We start from the raw sequence: 22496 nt of genomic DNA on the forward strand, positions 1-22496 counted from the left end.
CTGAGTAGTTTTCTTCCTGTATCTTTAAACAGACTCAACTTCACTGTATATATCCCAAAGGAAAATATTTCAAAAAAGGACTTTATTTGTTTGTAAAGGCATGAATAAAAATCTTGACACACTAAGGAAGTTACAATTGTACAGGTGTGCTCAGTCACAGCTTTGGCAGACTGACTTCCACGTGCTCACAGTTCCACCATTCTGTTCCTCAAAGTGATCGTGCTCTAAACACACCCCACTGGTGAGTTAGGCCCGGACCCAGAACGGGAAAACACTGGTGATGACACCACTCAGCCAAGAGTCCACAAGATGACGATGAGACGTCTGTTCATATCGACCAGGGACACCAACATACCATCTCCTTGGCAGAGAGCTGAACCTGAATTTGAAAGAAAAAAGTCTAGGCAGTCACACAATATTAAAAAAAGAAGAAATTTCGTGTGTGTGTGTGTGTGTGTGTGTGTGAAAGTATATGAGTGTGGAGGTCTAAGACAACTAGCACGAGTCGGCTCTCTCCTTCCACCCTGGGGACTGAATTCGGGTCATCAGGCCTTTGCCCTCTTTGGGGCATCTTTTTTTCTTTTTAAGATTTATTTCTTTATTACATACACAGTGTTCTATCTGCAGACCAGATAGAGGGTGCCAGATCACATTACAGATGGTCGTGAGCCACCATGTGGTTGCTGGGAATTGAACTCAGGACCTCTGGAAGAGCAGCCAGGGCTCTTAACCTCTGAGCCATCTCTCCAGCCCCCCTCTGAAGCATCTTGTCAGCCCCTAAATCTTATTTTTATACTGAATGCAAAGAATAAAAATATGCTAATATAAAAATAATAACTTTAAAAATTAAGGAATACTAGTATTGATCTTTTTTCTATTAGAATTTAAAACATACTACAAATTATCAAATTATGTGTTAAACTTTTCATTAAAAAGTAGTAACTGCTACAATCTAATGAGCATTCTTTCAATACAGTAAAACTAAAAATTAGTCACTCAGAATTACAATTTTAAGTGTCTCGAGTTAAAAAATGAACTAAAAATATTAGGGCCCCTAGAAAGTTACAATAAGAACTCTATATAAATAGCCACCATTCCAGAGCCATGCCTGTCTCCTTCCTGCCATGATGATCACAGACTAATCCTCTAAAACAGTGAGCAAGCCCCCAGTTAAACACTTTCTTTATAAGAGTTGCCTTGGTCATGGTGTCCCTTCACAGCAACAGAACAGTGACTAAGACAATAGATAATGCAGTGTATTGCACACTGCATCATTTATCAAAGTGGGAGCGGGGTGTCCTGGAGAGACGGCTTAGTGTTTACTAGCACTTACTGCTCTTGTTAGAAGACCCAGGCAACTTATAACCACCTATATATAACTCCAGTTTCATGGGATCCAATGCCCTCTTCTAGCCTTGAGGGCATCAGGCATGCACACAGTACATAAACACACATGTAGGCAAAACCTCCAGACACACAAAAAAGTTTAATTTAAAGAGTGCATGTGGGGCTGGTGATAGGGCTCAGTGGCAGAATGTTTGCTCCCTACATGTGTGAGGCCCTAGGTTCAATCCCTACTGCCCCAACTCCCCCCAAAAGCAGCAAGCCTGACTGGTCAATGGCCAATGACACTGCAATTATCCTCACATCCTAAACCAGATTCTAAACCAGGTGTGATACTGCCTATCTATAATCCTCGCACTCTGAGACTGAGGCAGGACAACATGGAGCTGAAGGCCAGCCTCAGAATCTTTTCTCATAAAGCATGTTCTGCCCACATAACCAAACCAACCACCAGATATTTGGGAGATGACACTTTGACATCATGAAAATTTGATTAAGTGGGGATAGTTCAATATTTAATCTAATTTTCGGCAGTCTTTAGTGAGGCTGGGGAGAGAGCTCAGCAGTTAAGAGCACTTGCTACTCTTCTACATGACCCGAGGTCAGTTCCCACACCATGTCACGGAGCTGACAACTACATGTAACTCAAGCTCCAGGGGATCTAACACTCTCCTCTGGCTACACACACACACACACACACACACACACACACACACACACACACACACATACACAAAGACACACACATACACACACACACATACACACATACACAAAGACACACACACACACACTTTTAAAAACTAAAACGTCTTCAGTATAGTTTTATATAAAACTTTTTGACATTTTAATTTTTAAATGTTCAAAACACTCATTTTCCACAAACTATGAAAGTTATGCAAAGGTAAGATTAGTTCTTACTTACTGCTTAATTTGTATGTGAGCGCTTTCCTTCTTTCTTATTTTGTCTGAAACCCTGTAAAGAGCAAATGAAAAGTTAAAAGAACAGGACACACACTAGATAAATGTGAATAAACAGTTCAAACCAAGCATGAGAGCAAGTGTGGGGTGGGGCGGGGAATGGGGGTGGGTACAAGAAAGGAGGATCAGCAGTCCAAGGCCGTCTCCAGTTTCACAGGTGTCTAAAGCCAGCATGGGCTGCGGTAAACCCTGCCTCCTGCTGGGGGTGGTAACCCATGCCTTTAATCCCAGCACTCAGAAGACAGAGGCAGGGGGATCTCTGTGAGTTAAAAGCTAATCTGGTCTGCTTAAAAAACAAAACAAAAGCCCTTGAGCCCAGCTCAGCGATGCACACCTGACAAGCCCAGTGTTCAGGAGACAGGCAAGAGGGTCCTGCCTTCAAGGCAGCTGGGCCAGTGCGAGGCTAAACTACACAGTAAGACCCTGCCACAAAAACCACGAGACTGGGGACACAGCTGGGCGCTGCAGCATTTGCCTAACGTGCAAGGCTCTGGGTCTGCTCCCCAGCACTAAAGAACAACCAAATAAGTAGTCTGTTTCATGTGAGATACCGTACTAATTTTATTTAATAAAATGCCATCAGAAAATAAGTGTGTATTTTAAAAAGTAGTCTATAGCATTCCGATATGCTTTAAGGGCGACTGAGCCAAGCTGGGCATGGTGGCACACACCTGTAACCCCAGCAACTGGGAAGCTAAGGCAGGACGACTGCTACAGTTTGGAGGGCAGCCTAGGCTACAGTGATTCAGAGAAACCTGGGCTACAGAGTGGGACCCTGCACCCCCTGCAAAACAAACAAACAAACAAACAAACGAACCCCAAACAACAGAAACAAAAAGTGACAATCACAAAGTAAAATACTAAGTTGGAGTTCACCTTTTCTCCCTTCACTGTCAGTGATACTCCTGACCAATGACGTGACCTCACTCACTCACTCACTCACTCACTTAAGCGGAGGGTGTAGCTCAGGGGACAGCACTCGCCTCCCAGGTGCAAGGTCCCACAGTCTGTAACCCAGCCCCCCATAAACAAAGGAACAAACTGAAAACTCATTAAATTCCAGAACTCACTAAATAGAAAGTGCTAGAGTTTAAGAAAAAACTAAGTACCCAAACATTTATTGTTTCCTGGTCAGACTAGCCCCAGTGCCCTCCTTTCTCACTTAAATGCCATCTACAATTATCTATATGTGCGTCTGAATTGACATCCAAACAGCCATGAGATGTAGCGAAGTGGATTGTTTCCCAGGAAGCCCACAGAGCCCATTTACATTCCTGCAATAACAACACTTACTCATTCAGGTCCTGCTCTGGTTTCTACAAAGAATGAAGAGGTGAGCACTGGCCTCCAAGCTCAGTCAATACTCTGACAGGGCAGGAGGACCCTGTGGCTTGGGCCACACTGGACGAAGGCTAAGAATTGCTCACCTACGTCAGTGGGAGCTTCAGAGGACTTGGGCTCCTGTGAAGCCTGACTTACACGCTTGCTTACTCCTCTCAAAGGGAAAGCCTTCAGGACGTCATGCTCCAGGAAAGCACAGGTCCCACACCTCTGAAGGTCACATGTTTGTATTTTAAGTTAAGCAAATTAATCTAATGAAATTTAATCAATGCACACATACAGATGATACTCCTAAAAGGAAAACATTTCTCTGGCTAGCTCTAAATGTGGGGCAAATACTCCAAGGAACACTGCTACGCAACAACTACTTCTTAGGACCAGAACAGAAAAGTCTTTTGAACAGGGCGTGGTCTAATTCCAGTGCTCCAGAGGCAGAGCCAGGAGAGTAGAGGCCAATCTAAACTATACAGAGAAAACTTACAGAGAGAGAGAGAGAGAGAGAGAGAGAGAGACAGACAGAGAGAGAGAGAGAGAGAGAGAGAGAGAGAGACAGAGAGAGACAGAGAGAGAGAGAAAGCGTTTAATCTCAGCACGCAGAAGGCAGAGGGATCTCAGTGAGCTTGAGGCCTGCTTAGTTTAGGTAGTGAGTTCAAGATCAGTCCAGTTACAAAACAAGACACTGTCTTAAGACAGACAAACAAAAATAAAACCTCTAAGCCACATGAATTATATCTAAATAATGTTATTTAAAAAGAAAAATAGGGGCTGGAGAGATGGCTCAGTGGTTAAGAGCACTGGCTGCTCTTTCAGAGGGCCCGGGTTCAATTCCCGGAACCCATATGGCGGCTCACAACAGTCTGTAACTCCAGTTCCAGGGGATCCAACATCCTCACACAGACATACATGCAGGAAAACACCAAAGCACATAATATATATAAATAAATCATTAAAAATTTATTTTAAGAAAAACAGCATATTTATAGCAACACACTTTTTAAATTTTTATTTTCTGTGTATGGGTGTTTTGCTTGCTTGTATGTTTGTGTACCACATGCAGGCAGGCCAGAAGAGGACATGGGATGCCCTAGAACTTGAGTTATAGACCACTGGGAGCAGCCATGAGGGTGCTGGGAACTGAACTTAGGTCCTCTAGAAGAGTAGCCAGTGCTCTTAACTGCTATCTCATTTCTCCAGCCTCAGAAACATTTTTACAGCCCCAAATTGACAACATAGTCACTAATAGTAGAATGGATCAACAGCTCACTCTCGTATTTCTACAATGGAAGGTAACACAGCTACAACTACACACAAGAATGTAGATTAAGCTCTCCAACACAACACTGAACTTCAAAAAATGGCCACGCTGGAGTACAGCTCAGTTGTAGGGCTTGGCCAGCATGTGCAATGCCCAGGGTGTGATCTCTAGCACTCAGAAAATCCAGTAAGAACCCATGCACAGTAGTGCAACTATGTCCAGGAATGATGGTGCACACACAACCCCAGCTCCTCAGGAGGCTAAGGAGATGATATGAGCCCAGGAGTTCAGCCTGAGCAATACACTAAGATTCAATCTCACAAGGAAAAACAAAAATTATCATCCCCAAAGCAGAAAAACTGAAACTGAAAACTACCTTAGGTGTCACTTAAATTTTAAAACACCATCAAAATGACCCGACAGCACGAAGTCTTCCTTTCTGCGGTTGCCTGGTTTGTTGCTGAGCCAGCATCTCTGGGCATCCATGCTAGCCTGGAATTTATAATCCACCTGCTTTAGCTTTCTGAGTGCTAGAATTACAGGTATGCACGGCCATTACAGAAGTCTGAACTGACCACGTGATGGTGCACACCTTTAATCCCAACACTCGGAGGCAGAGGCAGGCAGATCTCTGAGTTCAAGGCCAGCTTGGTCTGCAAAAAGAGTTCTAGGACAGCCAAGGCTACACAGAGAAACCCTGTCTCAAAAAAGGAAGAAAACAAAACAACAAAAAACCCCACATACACAAAAAACCCAGAAGTTTGAAATAAACTACAATCATCCTCAGGAGGGCGGATGAAAGAGGACTGTCCATCTTTAAACTCTAAGGAAGTCTGAAAACTACAAAACTACCTTAAACTTTTAGTCTCCACAAAATGAACCACATTTTATCACCCAGGAGCTGGCTCTAGGGACAAAAGTCGTACAACTGCAAAGAGCATGCACATCAAGAGATTCCCAGGGAATCCTTACCATGTAATAGCCAGTATGGTAGCCACTCATGTACCATGAGATCAACATGCTTCCCAGGGCATCAGTGTCATCCAGACAATCTGGAGATATGGGAGGAGGTGGAGGGATTATCTAGAAATGGAAAAATCCAATTAGGAAAATATTGAAAACACAGATACTAGTAGATAATAATTGCACCTATTCCTACACCCCATGTGCTGTGGGATGGTCTGTATGTCAAATGTGTTACTGATTGGTCAATAAATAAATCACTGATTGGTCAGTGGCCAGGCAGGAAGTATAGGTGGGACTAACAGAGAGGAGAATTGAGAGAACAGGAAGCTGGGTGAGGGAGACACTGCCAGCCGCCACCATGACAAGCCGCATGTGAAGATGCCGGTAAGCCACGAGTCATGTGGCAAGGTATAGATTTATGGAAATGGATTAATTTAAGATATAAGAACAGTGAGCAAGAAGCCTGCCACGGCCATGCAGTTTGTAAGCAATATAAGTCTCTGTGTTTACTTGGTCGGGTCTGAGTGGCTGTGGGACTGGCGGGTGTCAGAGATTTGTCCTGACTGTGGGCCAGGCAGGAAAACGCAAGCTACACCCATGAGATGACTTCTATTTAATTTTTAAAAAAATCTAGCACTGGAAGAAAGCCAGCCATAATAATAAAAGATCAACAAATTTAACAAACATCAGAAATAGTTCACATTTAATAAATAATATGGTTAGACTATTTTTGTTCCATTATGAAACTATACATGAGACAAAACATAAGAGACTTAGTTTTTCACAAACCACACACACACAGCACCACCACCACCACACACACACACACACACACACACACACACACACACACACACACACACAGAGCATTTTTAAGGTCACTGTAAAGAACGATTTGAGATAAGACATCTGCCCAAATCCCACCCAAATACAGTCTGCCCAAAAGCATCCTTTTAACTACTATTAATATCTAAAAAAAATTTACCATTAAAAATCCATTAAAGGGGTTGGGATTTAGCTCAGTGGCAGAGCACTTGCCTAGCAAGCACAAGGCCCTGGCTTCGGTCCGCAGCTCCAGAAAAAAACAAAACACCAAACAAACCAAAAAAACCTTCCATTAGGGCCAGTTGGTGGTGGCGCACGCCTTTAATTCTAGCACTAGTGAGGCAGAGGCAGGCAGATCTCTGTGAGCTCAAGGCCAGCCTGGTCTATAGAGCAGGTTCCAGGACAGCCAGGGCTATTACACAGAGAAACTATATCTCAAAAAAAAAAAAAAAAAAAAAAAACAAAACCCAAAAACCAAAAAACAAACAAACAAACAAAAAAACCAAGAGGAAAAAAACCCATTAGGATAAAAACAAAACAAAAAAACTCCAAACAAACAACAACAACAAAAAAAACACAGAGCAATGAGAAATTATAGGACCAGAAGCTGGCATCCAAGTACTCCAGGAGGGCACACAATCTCTTCTGTATCATGAAGCACAGGCCTTTCTAACAGAAGCCACCACCTCAGACTGGATACCAACTACAGCAGGAAAGAAACACACAACTGAGCATGGAGACGAGACCAAGAGAGCACTGGCTCTGGGTGACAGAGGGGCCTTCAGAACAAAAATCTGAGGTGTAAATTTTTACCCGTTAGAACTACCCTCAACTACTCCAACTTCCTATATTCTGTGAACTTCCAAAGTGCCTATAGAAGCTGTGCAGTTCTTCTGTACTTACTGGTGGTCCTGAAGGGAACGGAGGCATCCAACATGGCAGGAAGGGGGGAGGGGGAGGTGGCGGTGGGCCATTGAATCTCAGGCCTGGCTATAAAGAATATTTCAAAGGAAGTTAATATTTTAAAGGAAAATTCCTTCCTTCACTGAAAGGAAGAGTAGTCAAAACCAAAGTAATAAAAATTGGACATGGAGGGCTGGTACAGCAGTTAAAATCACCTGTATTCACACACACAAACCCACACACAGACATGCACACATACATACACATAATTAAAAAGAAAGTAACTCTTAACTAAATGGTAGCCTCTAGGTTTTTTCCATTTCTTTTCTGTAAACATTTAGTAAGTAAAGTCACAGTAAAGATTTGTAACTGCCTAACAAATCAGTATTTACCGAGATGATTTAATCCCCACTATCACATCATCTTTTTGTAGCTATCCTGGTAGTAGGTCCACAAAATGGCTCAGCAGGTAGAAGGCACTCACCAGCCAGTCTGACTGCCTGAGTTTGACTCCCAGGACCCACCCGGAGGAAGGGAACCAACTCCACAGGCTGTCCTCTAACCTCCATATGTACACAGCACCCACCCAAGTAAACCAACAGAAAGAGGGGGCGGGGCTGCAGAGACGGCTCAGCAGTTATGAGCACTGACTGCTCTCCCAGAGGACCCAGGTTTATTTCCCAGCACCCACATGGCAGCTCACAACTGTCTATAACTCCAGTTCCAGGAGACCTGACACCTCACACAGACACACCACAGACAAAACACCAATGCGCATTAAATAAATAAATATAGATAGATAGATAGATAGATAGATAGATAGATAGATAGATAGATAAATAAATAATTTTTAAGAAGCTGTTTTAAAAAAAAGTTCTAGAGGTCATATTACTTATATAAGCTAATTTAAAGTACACTATAAAAAATACCCAAAAGACAAGGTATATATTAAGATTCAAGAAATTCTACTACAAAATGACCTTTAATTAGAAAGTTACCATAGAAAATCTTTTGTTGTTTTTCACATTTTCTAAAACATAATTTATTTCGCTGTGTGTGGGTGCACGAGTGAGCACGTGCCGTGGTGTTCACGTGGAACCTGAGGACTTTGCAACCAGTCCCTCCCCTTCCACCAAGAGGCTCCAGGGAGTCGAGCTCGGGTTAGCAGGACTGCGGCAGATGCCGTCACTCACTCAACCGCCCTCTGTCCCTTGTTTTCATTCTGGGCTCTAGTTTTGTCTTTCCTTTTTTTCTTTAATCTGCATCACTTCGTAGCCCAGGCTGGTTCCAAACTCAGTAATCCCCTCCTCCAGCCTCTCCTGTGCTGACAGCTGACAGGCAGGTCACTATGCTCATCTCTCAGAGAATCTTAAGGAAAGCGTTGAGTCATACGTGATTTTTAAAAATTATTATCTGGGGTAGAGAGACGGTTCAGCTGGGAGAGGGCATGCCACACAAGCATGAAGATCTGAGTGTGGGCCCTCAGCACCCACAGGGCAAAAGCGGACAAGGCAGCACACACATCTAGAATCCCAGCACTGGGGAGGTGGAGGCAGGATCCCTGGGGCTCTCAGCACCCACAGGGCAAAAGCGGACAAGGCAGCACACACATCTAGAATCCCAGCACTGGGGAGGTGGAGGCAGGATCCCTGGGGCTCTCCGGCAGCCATACTGCTGAATCAGCAAGCGCCAAGTTCACTGACACACTCTGTCCCGGAAAAGAGGTGAAGAGTGATTGGGAAAGATGCTCAGTGTAGAGTTCTGGCCACCACATGCACAAGTCAACACACATAACATGGACACATACAAACACAAGAACACACACACATGAATTATCTAAATATTGTACTCTCTGAGGAAAAATACAGCTGCTTGGTACCAAAGAACTAGCTAGTGAAGGTTCTAGCCATAACCCAGACTATAATAAAATTCTTTTTAAAGTGGACTTCTACTACTTACAACCAAAACAGCCATAAAAAGTGTTAACATTTTAACACTACAATATAAGCTGGGACAAAGCAGGTGTGGTGGCTGGCACATGCCTAGGATCCCACAGCATTTAGCAGGTGGAGGCACATGGATCTGACATTTAAGGTCATCTTCAGCTGCGTGAGACCAGGTATCAAAACAACAACAACCAAACAACCAAACAACCCCAGAAACAAAACAAGAACAAACAACAACCAACACTGGGAGCTGCCTGAGATGGTGCCCACATTACAGGACTCTTTTCCCACATATCTATTACAGGTGACTCTGAACAATAGCACGTCAGGCAAGGACAGAGCAGTCAGTTTCTACCTTAGGAAAGTACACCAGGGCTGGTGAGATGCTCAGGAACAAAAGGGGCTTGCTGCCAAGGCTGATGAACCCAGTTCTATCCCGGGAACAACATGGCGGAAGGTGAAGAGCCTATACCTGCAAGCTGACTTCTGACTTCCACAGTAGCATGTGTGCAAATACACACACACACACACACACACACACACACCATAAATGTGATAAAAAGGTTTTTAAAAGGAAAGTGTACTAGTTATTAGTCTACTACCCCACGGCAATCTGGAGAGCTATTTACCCCCACTCTTTATTCACTCTTGTATTTCCTTTTTATGGATTCTGGCCTGGGAAAAGCAGTTTCATAGGAAAGCTATAAATTACTTAATGGAAGAGCAAGGGTCCCAGTGGGAATTACTGCCTTCATAACTAATTTCTGAACAGAAACACTTACCTTTCCTGGTCCCAGTCCTGACCCTGGCATTGGGGGTGGTGGAGGGAGAAACGAGTTCCATGGAGCAGCTTTGGACTTGCTGTGTGGTTTACTTCCGAGGGATCTGGAGGAGTTTTCACTGTCGTCTGTTGAAGCTTGACTTTCATTCTTTATAAAGAAAAACAAACATTTTTGCTATGCAGAGGCAGAGCACTTGCCCAGCATTTGTATGGCTCTGGCCTTCTTTCTTAGCAAGAAGACAATGAGAAGAGAATAGGGAGAATGAGAATGTTATATAATGCCTCGGTGGGTCAAGTGACAACTGGTTATAATGCTTTTTCCGTACTTAGTCTCCGCCTTCAGGAAGGGACATATTCACCACCTTACCTCCTGAGTGCTCTGTTCTGCATGATTAGCTACTTCACAGGTTGGGGAAAGGAGATCAGACAGATTTTGCTCCTCTCTGTTTCCATATCCAGTATAAACCACAACACAGGTTTCTCTCTTGAAATCAATGGAAGCAACGGTAGCTGGGTAAACACAGCCGTCTTCTGACCAAATGGCAGAGCATCTGTCACCAACTTTCCACTACGAAAGACACAAAAGACACAGACATGCACACGTTACTTCTTTGGAAGAGAACAAACCATCATCCAGCTCTCCAGCTGCAATTCCAACCCTCCATCTACTTAATTACCGACACTACTCTTAGTGCCCTGCATCCCCTTTTCCCAGACAGACGAACGGCTGTAATGATGAACGGCTGTAATGATGAACGGCTGCAATGTACTCTACCGCCTAAATGTGTCATGAAGAACAAACACATCCAACACTGGCCAGAAAAAAGCAAGTGCTCCTCAAACGTCAATACCTTCCCCTTTGGGTAAAAATGACCTGGCTAATGGGGCATCAAAATATTTACTTAAAAAAAAAAAAAAACCCAAAAAACAAAACAAAAATTTCAGCTCATCTACAGGGCTTTGTTCTGGTTCAGTGTGGGTTTGATGCTGGGACACCCAGGGCTGGGTGTGTACTAGGCAGGTGCTCTACCACTGAACTATACTCCCACCTCAGACCTCTGCTTTTAAATTAGCAGACCTAGTTACCAAAACTCCTGTTTTTCCATAATAGTTTCTGGACTGTTGAATTGTGTGGGAAGGCGGGGGAGGGGGGGTAGAGTTACTGATCAGCTACACAACACACACTCAGAATGCAAGGAGCTCTGGGTTTAATACCCAGCACCACAGAAGGAAAAAATATACATGACTGTATGTGTGTATATCATCTCTCCATCTCTATCAGCTTAAGAAAACAACACTGCTGACTCAGTTTACAGCCTCATTCACTCTAAATAGCATCAGCAACCCTTTCCCTCAGGCTGGGCAAGACTCTGTTCAATAAATAAATAACCTGTTTCAAGGGAGGCGTGGCACTCTTCTTTTGGTTTTTATTCTTCTTAGCAGGTTTTCTTCTGGCTGTGCCTTTTGGCTTATCTGAAGTTTCACAAATGTCACCATTCTTCAGAGCATGCTATGAAAACAGTAATAGAAATAAATGCACGTGCTGTGGAGGAATACGTTGTTAAAAAGTCACCACTCCTAACATGACCGTTACCACTATAAGACGATCTCAAGGTCCCTCACCTATGAAAGCCTCAATTTACTCAGGGTTCCCCCCCCCAAAAAAAATGTATGACATGAGGAAATAAAGAAAAGAGTAGTTAAACATTTCATACCTTAAAGGAAGCCACAGCTTTATCATAAGCTTTTATCAATGCCGTATCATCCCAAATGTCAGAATCATCACTCTGAAGTGAAAAAAGAATACAAATAGTTTATGGGCAGATAGTTTTAATTAAAAACATATGATAGAAAGTACTGGGGGATGGGGGATTTTGTTCACGGCCCCCAGTTCAATCCCTAGCACTACTTGTAGTAATACATGCCTATAATCCAAACACTCAAAAGGTTGAGGCAGGAGGATTGCCAAGGCAAGCTGAAGACAAGCCTGGACTACACAGTAGATTCCAAGGCAGCCTAGACTACAACACAAGACCCCGTCTCAAAACAACAACAACAACAACAACAAACCCAAAAACCATGACCTGCAAATTATAACGGCTCATATCTGTAATCTATAATTCCAACACTTGGGAGGCAGATACAATAGGGTCACCAAGAATTCCAGGTCAGTCTAGTCTACATATTGAATTCCAGGCCAATATGGCTACAGAATGCAACCAATTCAAAAACAAAACAAAAGAAAAGAATGAAACAAATTTTAAAACCAGGTGTGGTGGTACACCCCTTTAACTCCAGCACATGGTTGGCTGAGGTAGGTCAATCTCTTTGACACCAGCCTGGTCTACAGGCCTGCCAGGGCTACATAGTGAGATGTGTCTGAAAAGAGAGACAACAACAAAATAGAACCTTCAATAAATAAGATTACCCCTGGGAGTACAGGTATGCACCACCACACTGGGCTTGAAGAAGATATCCAGATGACAAATAAGCACAGGAAACTGTGTGGCTTAAGGAGAGAACCAGACCACAGGGCTATGCTGAAGCTAAAAGGCAAAGGAACGGCTGGGCTGTCCCCAAAGATGGGAAACCAGCATTGCCAAATGTTGCCTTGAATCTCTTCTCCTACCCTACACTCCAGGCAGAAAGCACACTTAGCATGCTAAGAGGGACCTCCTAATGTTTTAAACTTTGTAGATGGAGTGTGTTCTGTTTCCCAGGCTAGCTTCAACCTCACAATCCTGCCTCAGCCCCTCAAATAGCTGGGACTGTCACAGGCACCGTCCACCAGCCAGGCTCTCATTTTCCCTTATATTTAAAAGTCGGGAGGCAGAGCCAGGTGGATCTCTGTGAGTTCGAGGCCAGTCTGGTCTCCAAGGCGAGTTCCAGGAAAGGCGCAAAGCTACACAGAGAAACCCTGTCTTGAAAAACCAAAAAAAAAAAAAAAAAAGTATTTATTTAGCCGGGCGGTGGTGGCGCACGCCTTTAATCTCAGCACTCAGAAGGCAGAGGCAGGCGATCACAGTGAGTTCAAGGCCAGTCTGGTCTACAGAGTGAGTTCCAGGACAGCCAGGACTGTTTCACAGAGAAACCCTGTCTCGAAAAACCAAAATAAATAAATAAATAAATAAATAAATAAATAAATAAATAAATAAAAATGAAAGTGTTTATTTTACTCTTACGGAGTCTCACTGTAGTTTAGGCCTCGAGTGCACTCTGCGATCTTGAATTCCTGAGCCTCCTGCCTCCATCTCCCAAGTGCTTGTGACTGTAAGCAAGCACCATGAAGCCTGGCTCTGACCTTCCGTCGTACACACTTGATACACCACAAGTCTTCCTTGTCTTCCTCACCTCAGTGCATTGCCGTAAGTAGCAACTTTTCAGCTATCAGTTACCCTTCTCTCTCAAATTTGCTTACCGACTATTATCTGGGAAACTTGGTCCTTCTAGTTACAAAGCTCTATCTAGAACGCAGTATTTCAGTCTCACTGCTAACGTCTGGGTCTTGATCTACATTTGGAGCACTGCAATGCCTCCTAACTGGTTTCATTGCTTCCGCCGGCCTGTCCCTGTGCCCGCACATCCCTCACAGTCACCCAGGACCAAAGCGCGGCTCCCAGCCATTCGGGCGGATGGGGTGGCAGCATGTGGATCCCTCACAGTCACCCAGGACCAAAGCGCGGCTCCCAGCCACTCGGGCGGATGGGGTGGCAGCATGTAGATCCCTCACAGTCACCCAGGACCAATGCCCGGCTCCCAGCCACTCTGGCGGATCGGGGAGCAGCATGTGGATCCCTCACAGTCACCCAGGACCAAAGCCCGGCTCCCAGCCACTCGGGCGGATGGGGTGGCAGCATGTGGATCCCTCACAGTCACCCAGGACCAAAGCGCGGCTCCCAGCCACTCGGGCGGATGGGGTGGCAGCATGTGGATCCCTCACAGTCACCCAGGACCAAAGCGCGGCTCCCAGTCACTCGGGCGGATGGGGTGGCAGCATGTGGATCCCTCACAGTCACCCAGGACCAAAGCGCGGCTCCCAGCCACTCGGGCAGATGGGGTGGCAGCATGGGGCCCGAGCGCGCACGGGCCCGGCCTCGGCCGCCGCTCCGAGCTCGGTGGGTGCGGTCGCCGGGCCGCGCCACCCGCCGCCTCACCTGGCCGGTGCCACGTCGGAACAGCACCGCGTCCTCCTGCTCCGAGCCTGCACCGCCGCTGCCCATCGCCATGGCAAGTTACCGCGGACGCTGCCGGGGCTCGCCCCGTGACGACTTCCGTCGCGAGGGCTGCTGGGACCGGAAGAGCACGGTGGCCCGGAGGCCGCCGGGGCTCTTCCGCACGCTGTAGGCACGTGGCTAATGCGCTACCAAGTCACGCCTGTCCTCTTTCTCCCCTTCCCTATCTCCTAGCTCTTTCTCATTTTACCCCCCTCTCATTTTATTCCAACTTACTTTCTTCCCTCCACGCCCCCCCCCCTTTTTTTTTTCCGTTTTTCAATCCGGGTCCCACGCTTGTAGTTCAGCCTCGCTGTATATAGCCCACGCCGGCCTTTGCTACCTCGGCTTTCCGAGTTTGGGGATTACAGGTTCTGTCAAATTTGCTTTCCTTTTTCAACAATAGTTCTAGTATAAAATAATGGTAATGGCAGGTAACCCGATAAAGGTGCACAATAAGGGCGTCCTCTGCCTGTTGGTTCTTGAGGCACGCAACAGTTATTAGGCGATGGACTGGTATAGGGCCTTCCACTGCAGTGTTAGGTGTCCATTTCATAGTGGGTCCCAGGTGAGGGAGGCCGACCGTCCCTTGGTCTGGCATGTCTGGTAAGTTCTTGGGTCTGGTTTTCCTGATAGGATTTTGATACACCATGTGTTTTGATACCCCATAGTTTTGATTCATCCCCATAAGCTTACAGATTGACTCCCTTGTCTGTTCTCAGGAATAAGTCACTTATCAATCCGTACTAGATGGTTCCTGACAGATGGTGACATTTCTCGGTGTACCCAGAGGCTGCAGTCATCTCCCCCACCCCACCCCCCCATGGAGTTAGAAACTGTTGGAAGGGTCGAGTTTCCAGAGGCAAGCAGGTATGAGTTTGGGGCCAGCCTGGTCTACATAGGAAGTTCAAGGTCAGTCAGAGGTTCACAGTGAGACCCCGTCTCAAAATAAAATGGAGCCTCCCAGGGCAGAGCACAGCCTGGCACATGCCACTTGTTTTAAACTATATGTAGCAACTTAGAAGAGGGCATAGCCAATAGGGCAACCAAACAGGGCCCAATGAGATTTCTGGGTTCTTGTGTCCCAGAATAAAAAAAATCAGAACAGGAACCTACCAATAGTGATGGTAGGTTTGTTAAGAAAGAATGTTCCCAGCTGTGGAAGTGGGTAAAATATCTGGGAAGGGTACTGTAGTGTCCTGTCAGAATCTTCGGGAGAACTGTGGTCCCAGACATCTTTCTAAGGAAAGATGATCAGTTGTCTATAAATTCTATGCTAATGAAGAAAGTAGTCTCTGCCTAAGAAGGACCATAACCCCCACCACCCAAATGGCTGGAGAGGAGCTTTGGTTCCCTTGTAATAGGAGTTGGGATCCTTATATTATAAGGACTTTAGTTTGAAACTGTCATAGCCAAAAGGTAGGAATTTTACAAGACTGAAAATATGTTTAAGCAAGAGTAACACTATAATACTCCCAACGGCATCAGAAAGGGCCAGAGCCAGAAAATCCTTCCCCATGCTTGTTCCAGGAGAGCCATCTGCATGTAGCTTGTTCTCTGGGGTATCATCCCCCAAATGAGGAACTAAGGGACTGGTGACATGGAGAGCAGTGAAATCCTCACACATTCATGGTGGGATTGAAAATTGGCTTGGTTATTAAAAACAAACTAAAAACAACAAAATACAACTATTTCATGGTACCGTAAGTAGTGTGTGACTCAACACCTAATAGCAGGGATTTATGAGAAATGTGGCAGGCCATTTTCACATTGTGTAAACATAGTATACTTACATAAACTAAGAGGCCTACATGTTTCCTTTGTTTTGTTGCTGAGGCTGTAACTTGGGACTTCACCCATGCTAAGTACATGTTCTATCACATATGCTGTCTGTCTCAGGAAAATGCTACATAACAGGAGCTTTGTAGTCCAGGTTTGTCTCAAGGTCATGGTCTGCCTCAGCCTCCTCAGTACTGAGATTACAGGAATAGAGTAGCACAGTGCCCAGCATCATGCAATGTAGATTTCATGAAATACCTGACAAATATGTCATCTATCACTGACTTCAAAGTCATTATATGGCAAATAACTGTACCTTCAGAAAGAATATGCACACCTCATGAAGAAGAAATTCCATTGCTAGGTATTACTTCATAATTATTATTGCTTATGACCACCACATTTCTATTCTGTAAATGCTTATATGGGGCTGGGTGTTAGCAGTAAAATGCTTGTCTAGTATGCACAAGAACCTGGGGTTGATCCCCAGTGTTGCATGGAGAAAAAAATTATGCTAGTATTATTCATAATATTCATAATAGCCTTATACTGGAAGCAATGCAAGTATCTGGGAAAAGCAGAGTGCCCCAGCTAACTTAGGGAATAGTCACACAACAGAACACTGTACAACAATGTCTCAATAACAAAAACCCATGATTTTTTCTTAAAAGAAGTGAATGTATAAGGTAAAAGCTGTATGAAGTATTAGATAATTCTAGAATTTCGATCTTTGTTGAATTTAGGCTGTTTGTCATTCTGTTGCTTCAGTGGTTTTTGTTTCTTTGAGACAGGGCCTTGATAGGTAGCCCAAGCTAGCTTCAAACTCAGGCTCATCCTTCTGCATCAGCCTCCCAAGACCTGGGATTATGAGTATTCACCAAGACATCTGTTTTCAGTGGTACTTTTATGGATGGGCCATCTCTGAAATATGTTCCAACTTGTAATTATGACACAACAAATGTGTTAGCAGATAAAGTTTTACAATGCACTTTAATAAATGTTCTGAGTGTTTAGTTTTTGTGGTTGTTTGTTGTGGCACTTAAAACACTTTCATTGATTTTTTTGTTGTTGTTGCTGTTTTGTTTTTCAAGACAGGTAGCCTTGGCTGTCCTGGAACTTGATCTGTAGACCAGGCTGGCCTTGAACTCACAGAGATCCACCTGCCTCTGCCTCCTGAGGGCTGGAATTAAAGACATGCTCTACCACCGCCTGGCTTTGAATTTTAATGAAGTATTTTATTTTTTAATCATGAATGTAAATTTTTTAATTTTTATTTTTAATTATGAGTATGTGTATGTGTGTGTGTGCATGTAAGTGAAAGTGCCCACAGAGGCCAGAAGTGTGGGAGTTACCCAGGAGTTACAGTTACAGGTGGTGTGAGCTGCCTGACATGGGTCCTCTGCAAGAGCAATACATGTTTTAACTGCTGAACTAGTCATCCTTATGTTTGTCTGATATAGTATCTCACTCTGTGGCCCCAAGCTCATGCTAATCATCCTGCTGAGGCCTCCTGAGTGTGAGATAACAGGCGTGACACACTATACCTAGCTTGGTTTTTGTTTTTTATTTTTATTTATTTCTGTATTTACTTATTTATTGGGCCTTTTGAGACAAGGTTTCTCTGTGAAGCCTTGTGTTACAGGATATTGGACACTGTGTGAAGGTGTATTGCTGTGATTGGTGTAATAAAAAGCTGATCAGCCAATAGCTAGGCAGGAAGTATAGGGACTTCTGGGCAGAGAGGGGAAGTAGGAGGAGGAATCTAGGCGTGGGAGAAAGACACAAGGAGACACTAACGAAGCAGAATTTGTGGTACACGACAGAGCGTAGATTAATAGGAGTGGATTAATTTAAGTTATAAGAGCTATTTAAAAACAAGCCTAAGATAAGGCCAAGCTTTCATAATTAATAAGTCTCTGTGTTATTATTTGTGAGCTGGTGGCCCAAAGAATAATCTTACTACAGCTTTGGCTGTTCTGGAACTCACTCTGTAGACCAGGCTGGTCTTGAACTCACAGAGATCCACCTGCCTCTACCTCCTGAGTGCTGGGATTTAAGGCATGCACCAATACTGCCTGGCTTTGTTTGCTTTTGAAATAGGTTGTTATCATCTAAAGAAATAATGGATTTAATAAAATAAGTTAACATCTGTTGTGGGATAATCTTTTTGTACACTGTAAGTATGTACATTGTTAATAAAGAACTGACTGGCCAATAGCTTGGCAGGATTTTGGGGACAGAGAGAACATTAGGAAGAAGAAGGGCTAAGCCAAAGAATCTTGAGGAGATGTGGAGAGAAGGAGATGAACTTGCCATACTGAGAAAAGGTGCCAAGCCATGTGGCAGAGCATAAATAGGAAATATGGGTTAATTTAAAATGTAAGAGCTAGTTAGTAACAAGCCTTAGCTATCGGCCAAGCATTTATAATTAATATTAAGTATCTGTTGTGGTTATTTGGGAACTGGCTGGGGGTAAAGAAAAGCCTACAAATATCTGCCCTGATTACAATGCATCACCTCTTGAAACCCCTGACAGAGATGGTAGTACTATACAAGTCTCATAATCTGGCAAATCTATATTAGGGGTCTATTGCTCCAGGAATGTGATTGTTTTCATTCTATTTGTATTTGTATGTATGCAAGTGTCTGTCTGTGTGTACACCACCCATGGGAGGTGCCCATGGAGGCCAGAAGATGATATCAGATCCCCTGAAGCTGGAGTTACAGATGAGTGTGAACCACCTGATGTGGGTGCTAGGCACTGAGGAACCTGGAAGAACCAGGGAACCATCTCCAACCTCCCGTGCCTCAAAGCTTTAACCGCTCAAAGTTTATGTATCTTCTAATTTATAACAACCATCAAATCATGTTAAACTTTTATTTAAACATTTTTATTATATTTATGTATTTACTTACTATGTAGGTGGGTGTGAGGGAGTGAGTTCTGTCCTTCTACCATGTGGTTTCGGGGGATCTAACTCAGGGCATCAGGCTTGTGCAGCAACTGCAACTTACCTGCTGAGCCCTCTCTCCTACCCCAAATCACATTTTAAGTGTGTGTTCTTTTGTGTGTGTGGTGGTAGGGATCAAACTCAGGGCCTCAAGACCGGAAGGTGGGCCCAGGGATATAGCTGGTTGGTGGACTGCTTGCCTAGCATGCATAAAGTCCTGTGTTCATCTCCATTCCCTATTACTGTGTAAACTGAGCATAGTGGGCAGCCTGCAATCTCAGGTTTTGGGAGATAGTCAGGAATATCAGTAGTTCAGGTCATCTTTGTGGTGATATTTTGTTGTACTCTAATAAAACTCGCATGAAGATCAGAGGACAGAGCCAGCCACAGAGGTCAGGCAATGGTGGCACACACCTTTAATCCTAGCACTCGGGAGGCAGAGATCTGTCTGGATCTCTCTGAGTTCAAAACCACCCTGGACTACACAGGATTAATCAAGTTTAAAAGAGAAACAGCCAGGCAGTGGTGACACACACCTTTAATCCCAGTACTTGGAAGTCACACACTTTTTTATTTTATTTTGGTCTTTTCAAGACAGGGTTTCTCTGTGTAGCTTTGGAGCCTGTCCTGGAACTCACAGAGATCTGACTGCCTCTGCCTTTCAAGTGCTGGGATTAAAGGCATGCGATACCACCACCCATCTTGGGAGTCACACTCCTTTAATCCCAGCACTAGGAAGGTTGAGACAGGAAGTCATATGGCTGGGCAGAGAAAGGAATATAAGGCAAGAGGAGACAGGAATTAGGCCCTTTCAGCTGAGGACTCAGAGGCATTCAGTCTGAGGATTCGTGGAGACAGGATCTTCTTTTTCTGACTGAGGAGTTGGCAAGGTAAGAAGTGGCTGTGGTTTGTTTCCTCTAATCTAGCATTTACCCCATATCTGGCTCCAGGTTTTTATTATAAGACCATTTGGGATTCGTACAACATGTCTTCAGCTAAATATCAAGTTCAAAATCAGTCTGGGATACAGGAAACCTTATCTAAAACAAAGCAAAATTCCTATACCCAGCCCCAAGTCCCAGGTTTTTGCGTATGCATGTGTGGAGGTCAGAGGTCAGAGGATGATTGAACGAGTCTTCCTCAACTGCTATTTGCCTTGCTTTTGAAAACAGTTTTTTTAATTAAATTTTTAAAAATAATTATTTTGTGTGCATTGGGGTTTCGCCTGTGTGTATGTCTATGTCCCTTGAAACTGGAATTATAGGCAGTTGTGAGCTGCCATTTGGGTGCTAGGAATTGAACTCTGGTCCTTAGGAAGAGCAGCCAGTGCTCTTAACCTCTGACCCTCTCTCCAGTCCTTAAAATAGTTTCTTATTGAACCTGAAACTTGCTGATTATGCTAGCCTGGCTGCCCAGGAACCTCCAGGGATCTTCCCATCTCCACCTCCCCATCACTGGGATTATAGGTGCATACCAGCATTCAAGCCTTTTATGTGGATGTTAGGGATCTGAACTCGGGTCCTCGTGCTTGTATGGTGAGCGTTTTGCTGACCGAGCCACCTCTCCAGCTCCTCAAGTCCCAGGTTTTTGAAGACATTCAGAATATGACATTCATTTAAAATTTTTCTAAGTCTTAAGTAGAACTCTCGCTGAGTCTTCTAGTTTGGTTCCTACCCATGTAGTTGATCTTTCTGGTTTGTGCCAGCGTAAATTCTTGAAGCAAACCATCTGGTTACAAAGTGAAAATTATATAGATGGAACTTCAGTTGGATCATAGTTTTAAACTAGGGCAAGTACTCTAATGTTGGCTACACCCCAGCCCTACCAGAGAAAACTTAAAGATCAGGGCTCAGCTGGGAAGGCCCAAGCACACGCCTGACAATCTGTGTTCCATCACCAGTTCAGTTGCCCCATGTCAAAAGCTGGATGTGGGCTTGTGCATCTGCACTCTGAGCATGCATGCTGCAAACGGGGGGAGGGGTATGGGGGTGGGGTGGGGTAGGCAGAGAACTGCCAGGACAGCGGTGCAGCAGCAGACAAGAGACCCTGCGGCTGGCAGATGGAAGAACTGACCCCTCAAGTGACCTCCTCCAGGTCCCCCCCCCACACACACCTGACACAAATTTGGGGGTGGGCAGTCAGATGGCTTAGTCCATAAAGGCACTTGTCCCTGAGCTCTGAGTCCCTAGAGCCCCATGGTGGAAGGTGAGAAGGGACTCCCGTGTTGTTCCCTGATCTCTACATGCCACTGTGGCACACATACACACATTAAATAAATATTTAAAACTTTTAAGAAATTTTATAATAGACAAAAACCTTAAGATCTACTTTAGGCTAGCATTGTGGCGACACTTAATGATCCCAGAACTCAGAAGGCCAAGGCAGGAGGATTGCTGTGTGTTTAAGACTAGTCTGGGCTACAGAATGAAATTGTTTCAGAAAATAACAAAAACAAAATCAAACTACTAAGGAAGTGTATGACCTACTGTGGGATGATGTGTATGCTGTGAATATGTGTTGCTCTGATTGGTTGATAAATAAAATGCTGATTGGCCAGTAGCCAGGCAGGAAGTATGGGCGAAATAAGCAGACAAGGAGAATTCTGGGAAGAGGAAAGCTGAGCCAAGAGATGCCAGCCCGCTGTCCAGGGAGCAGCATGTAATGGCACACAGGTAAAGCCATGGAAAATGTGGTGACATATAATTAACAGAAATGGGCTTAGTTTAAGTGTAAGAGCTAGTCTGTTGTAAGCCTGAGCTAATGGCCAAGCAGTTTTAATTAATTATTAAGCCTCTGTGTGATTATTTTATAAAAGGCTGTGGGACTGTGGGTGAGAGATTTGTCCTGACTGCCTATTTTTTTGGCCAGATGGGACACAGGAAAACTTCCAGCTACAATGACCAAGATTCTAGATTTATATAAGAGATCGTACTCCTCAATCACATTACCCATTGTTGCTTGCGTCTGAAGTATCTCCCAGAGCTCATAGTTGGATGCTTCTTCCCCAGCTAGTGGGCCTATTTTGGGAGGTGGAACCTTTAGGAGATGGGGTCTAGTGGAGGAAAGAGGTCATTAAGGATAGGACTTTGAATGCTAAGCAGGTTCCTCTCCAGACGTGGATTCTTGGTGCGATGAGAACAGCCTCTGCTATGTGCTCTTCCTACCATGACCTGAGCTGCTCTGCTCTGCTCTTTGTGAAGGAGTGAAACCCTC

At 44.4% G+C, this 22496-nt stretch overlaps 1 protein-coding gene across 1 annotated transcript; it reads right to left on the minus strand.

Moving 5' to 3' along the window:
- Window positions 1-63: 63 nt before the first annotated feature.
- On the minus strand, window positions 64-14629 carry Smn1 (survival of motor neuron 1, telomeric). Its single transcript, XM_052743437.1, has 9 exons — window positions 14497-14629; window positions 12058-12129; window positions 11733-11852; window positions 10710-10910; window positions 10344-10490; window positions 7616-7702; window positions 5894-6004; window positions 2270-2320; window positions 64-379 (listed from the first exon to the last, which is right to left on the minus strand). Exons 1-8 carry the CDS (start codon window positions 14566-14568, stop codon window positions 2273-2275), a joined length of 858 nt encoding a protein of 285 aa, XP_052599397.1. The 5' UTR covers window positions 14569-14629; the 3' UTR covers window positions 64-379; window positions 2270-2272.
- Between the last annotated feature and the right edge of the window lie 7867 nt (window positions 14630-22496).

This window comes from Peromyscus californicus, unplaced genomic scaffold (assembly GCF_007827085.1).
Source record: "Peromyscus californicus insignis strain IS unplaced genomic scaffold, ASM782708v3 Scaffold_18__1_contigs__length_77618521, whole genome shotgun sequence".
In the NCBI taxonomy this organism is placed as follows: Eukaryota; Metazoa; Chordata; class Mammalia; order Rodentia; family Cricetidae; genus Peromyscus; species Peromyscus californicus.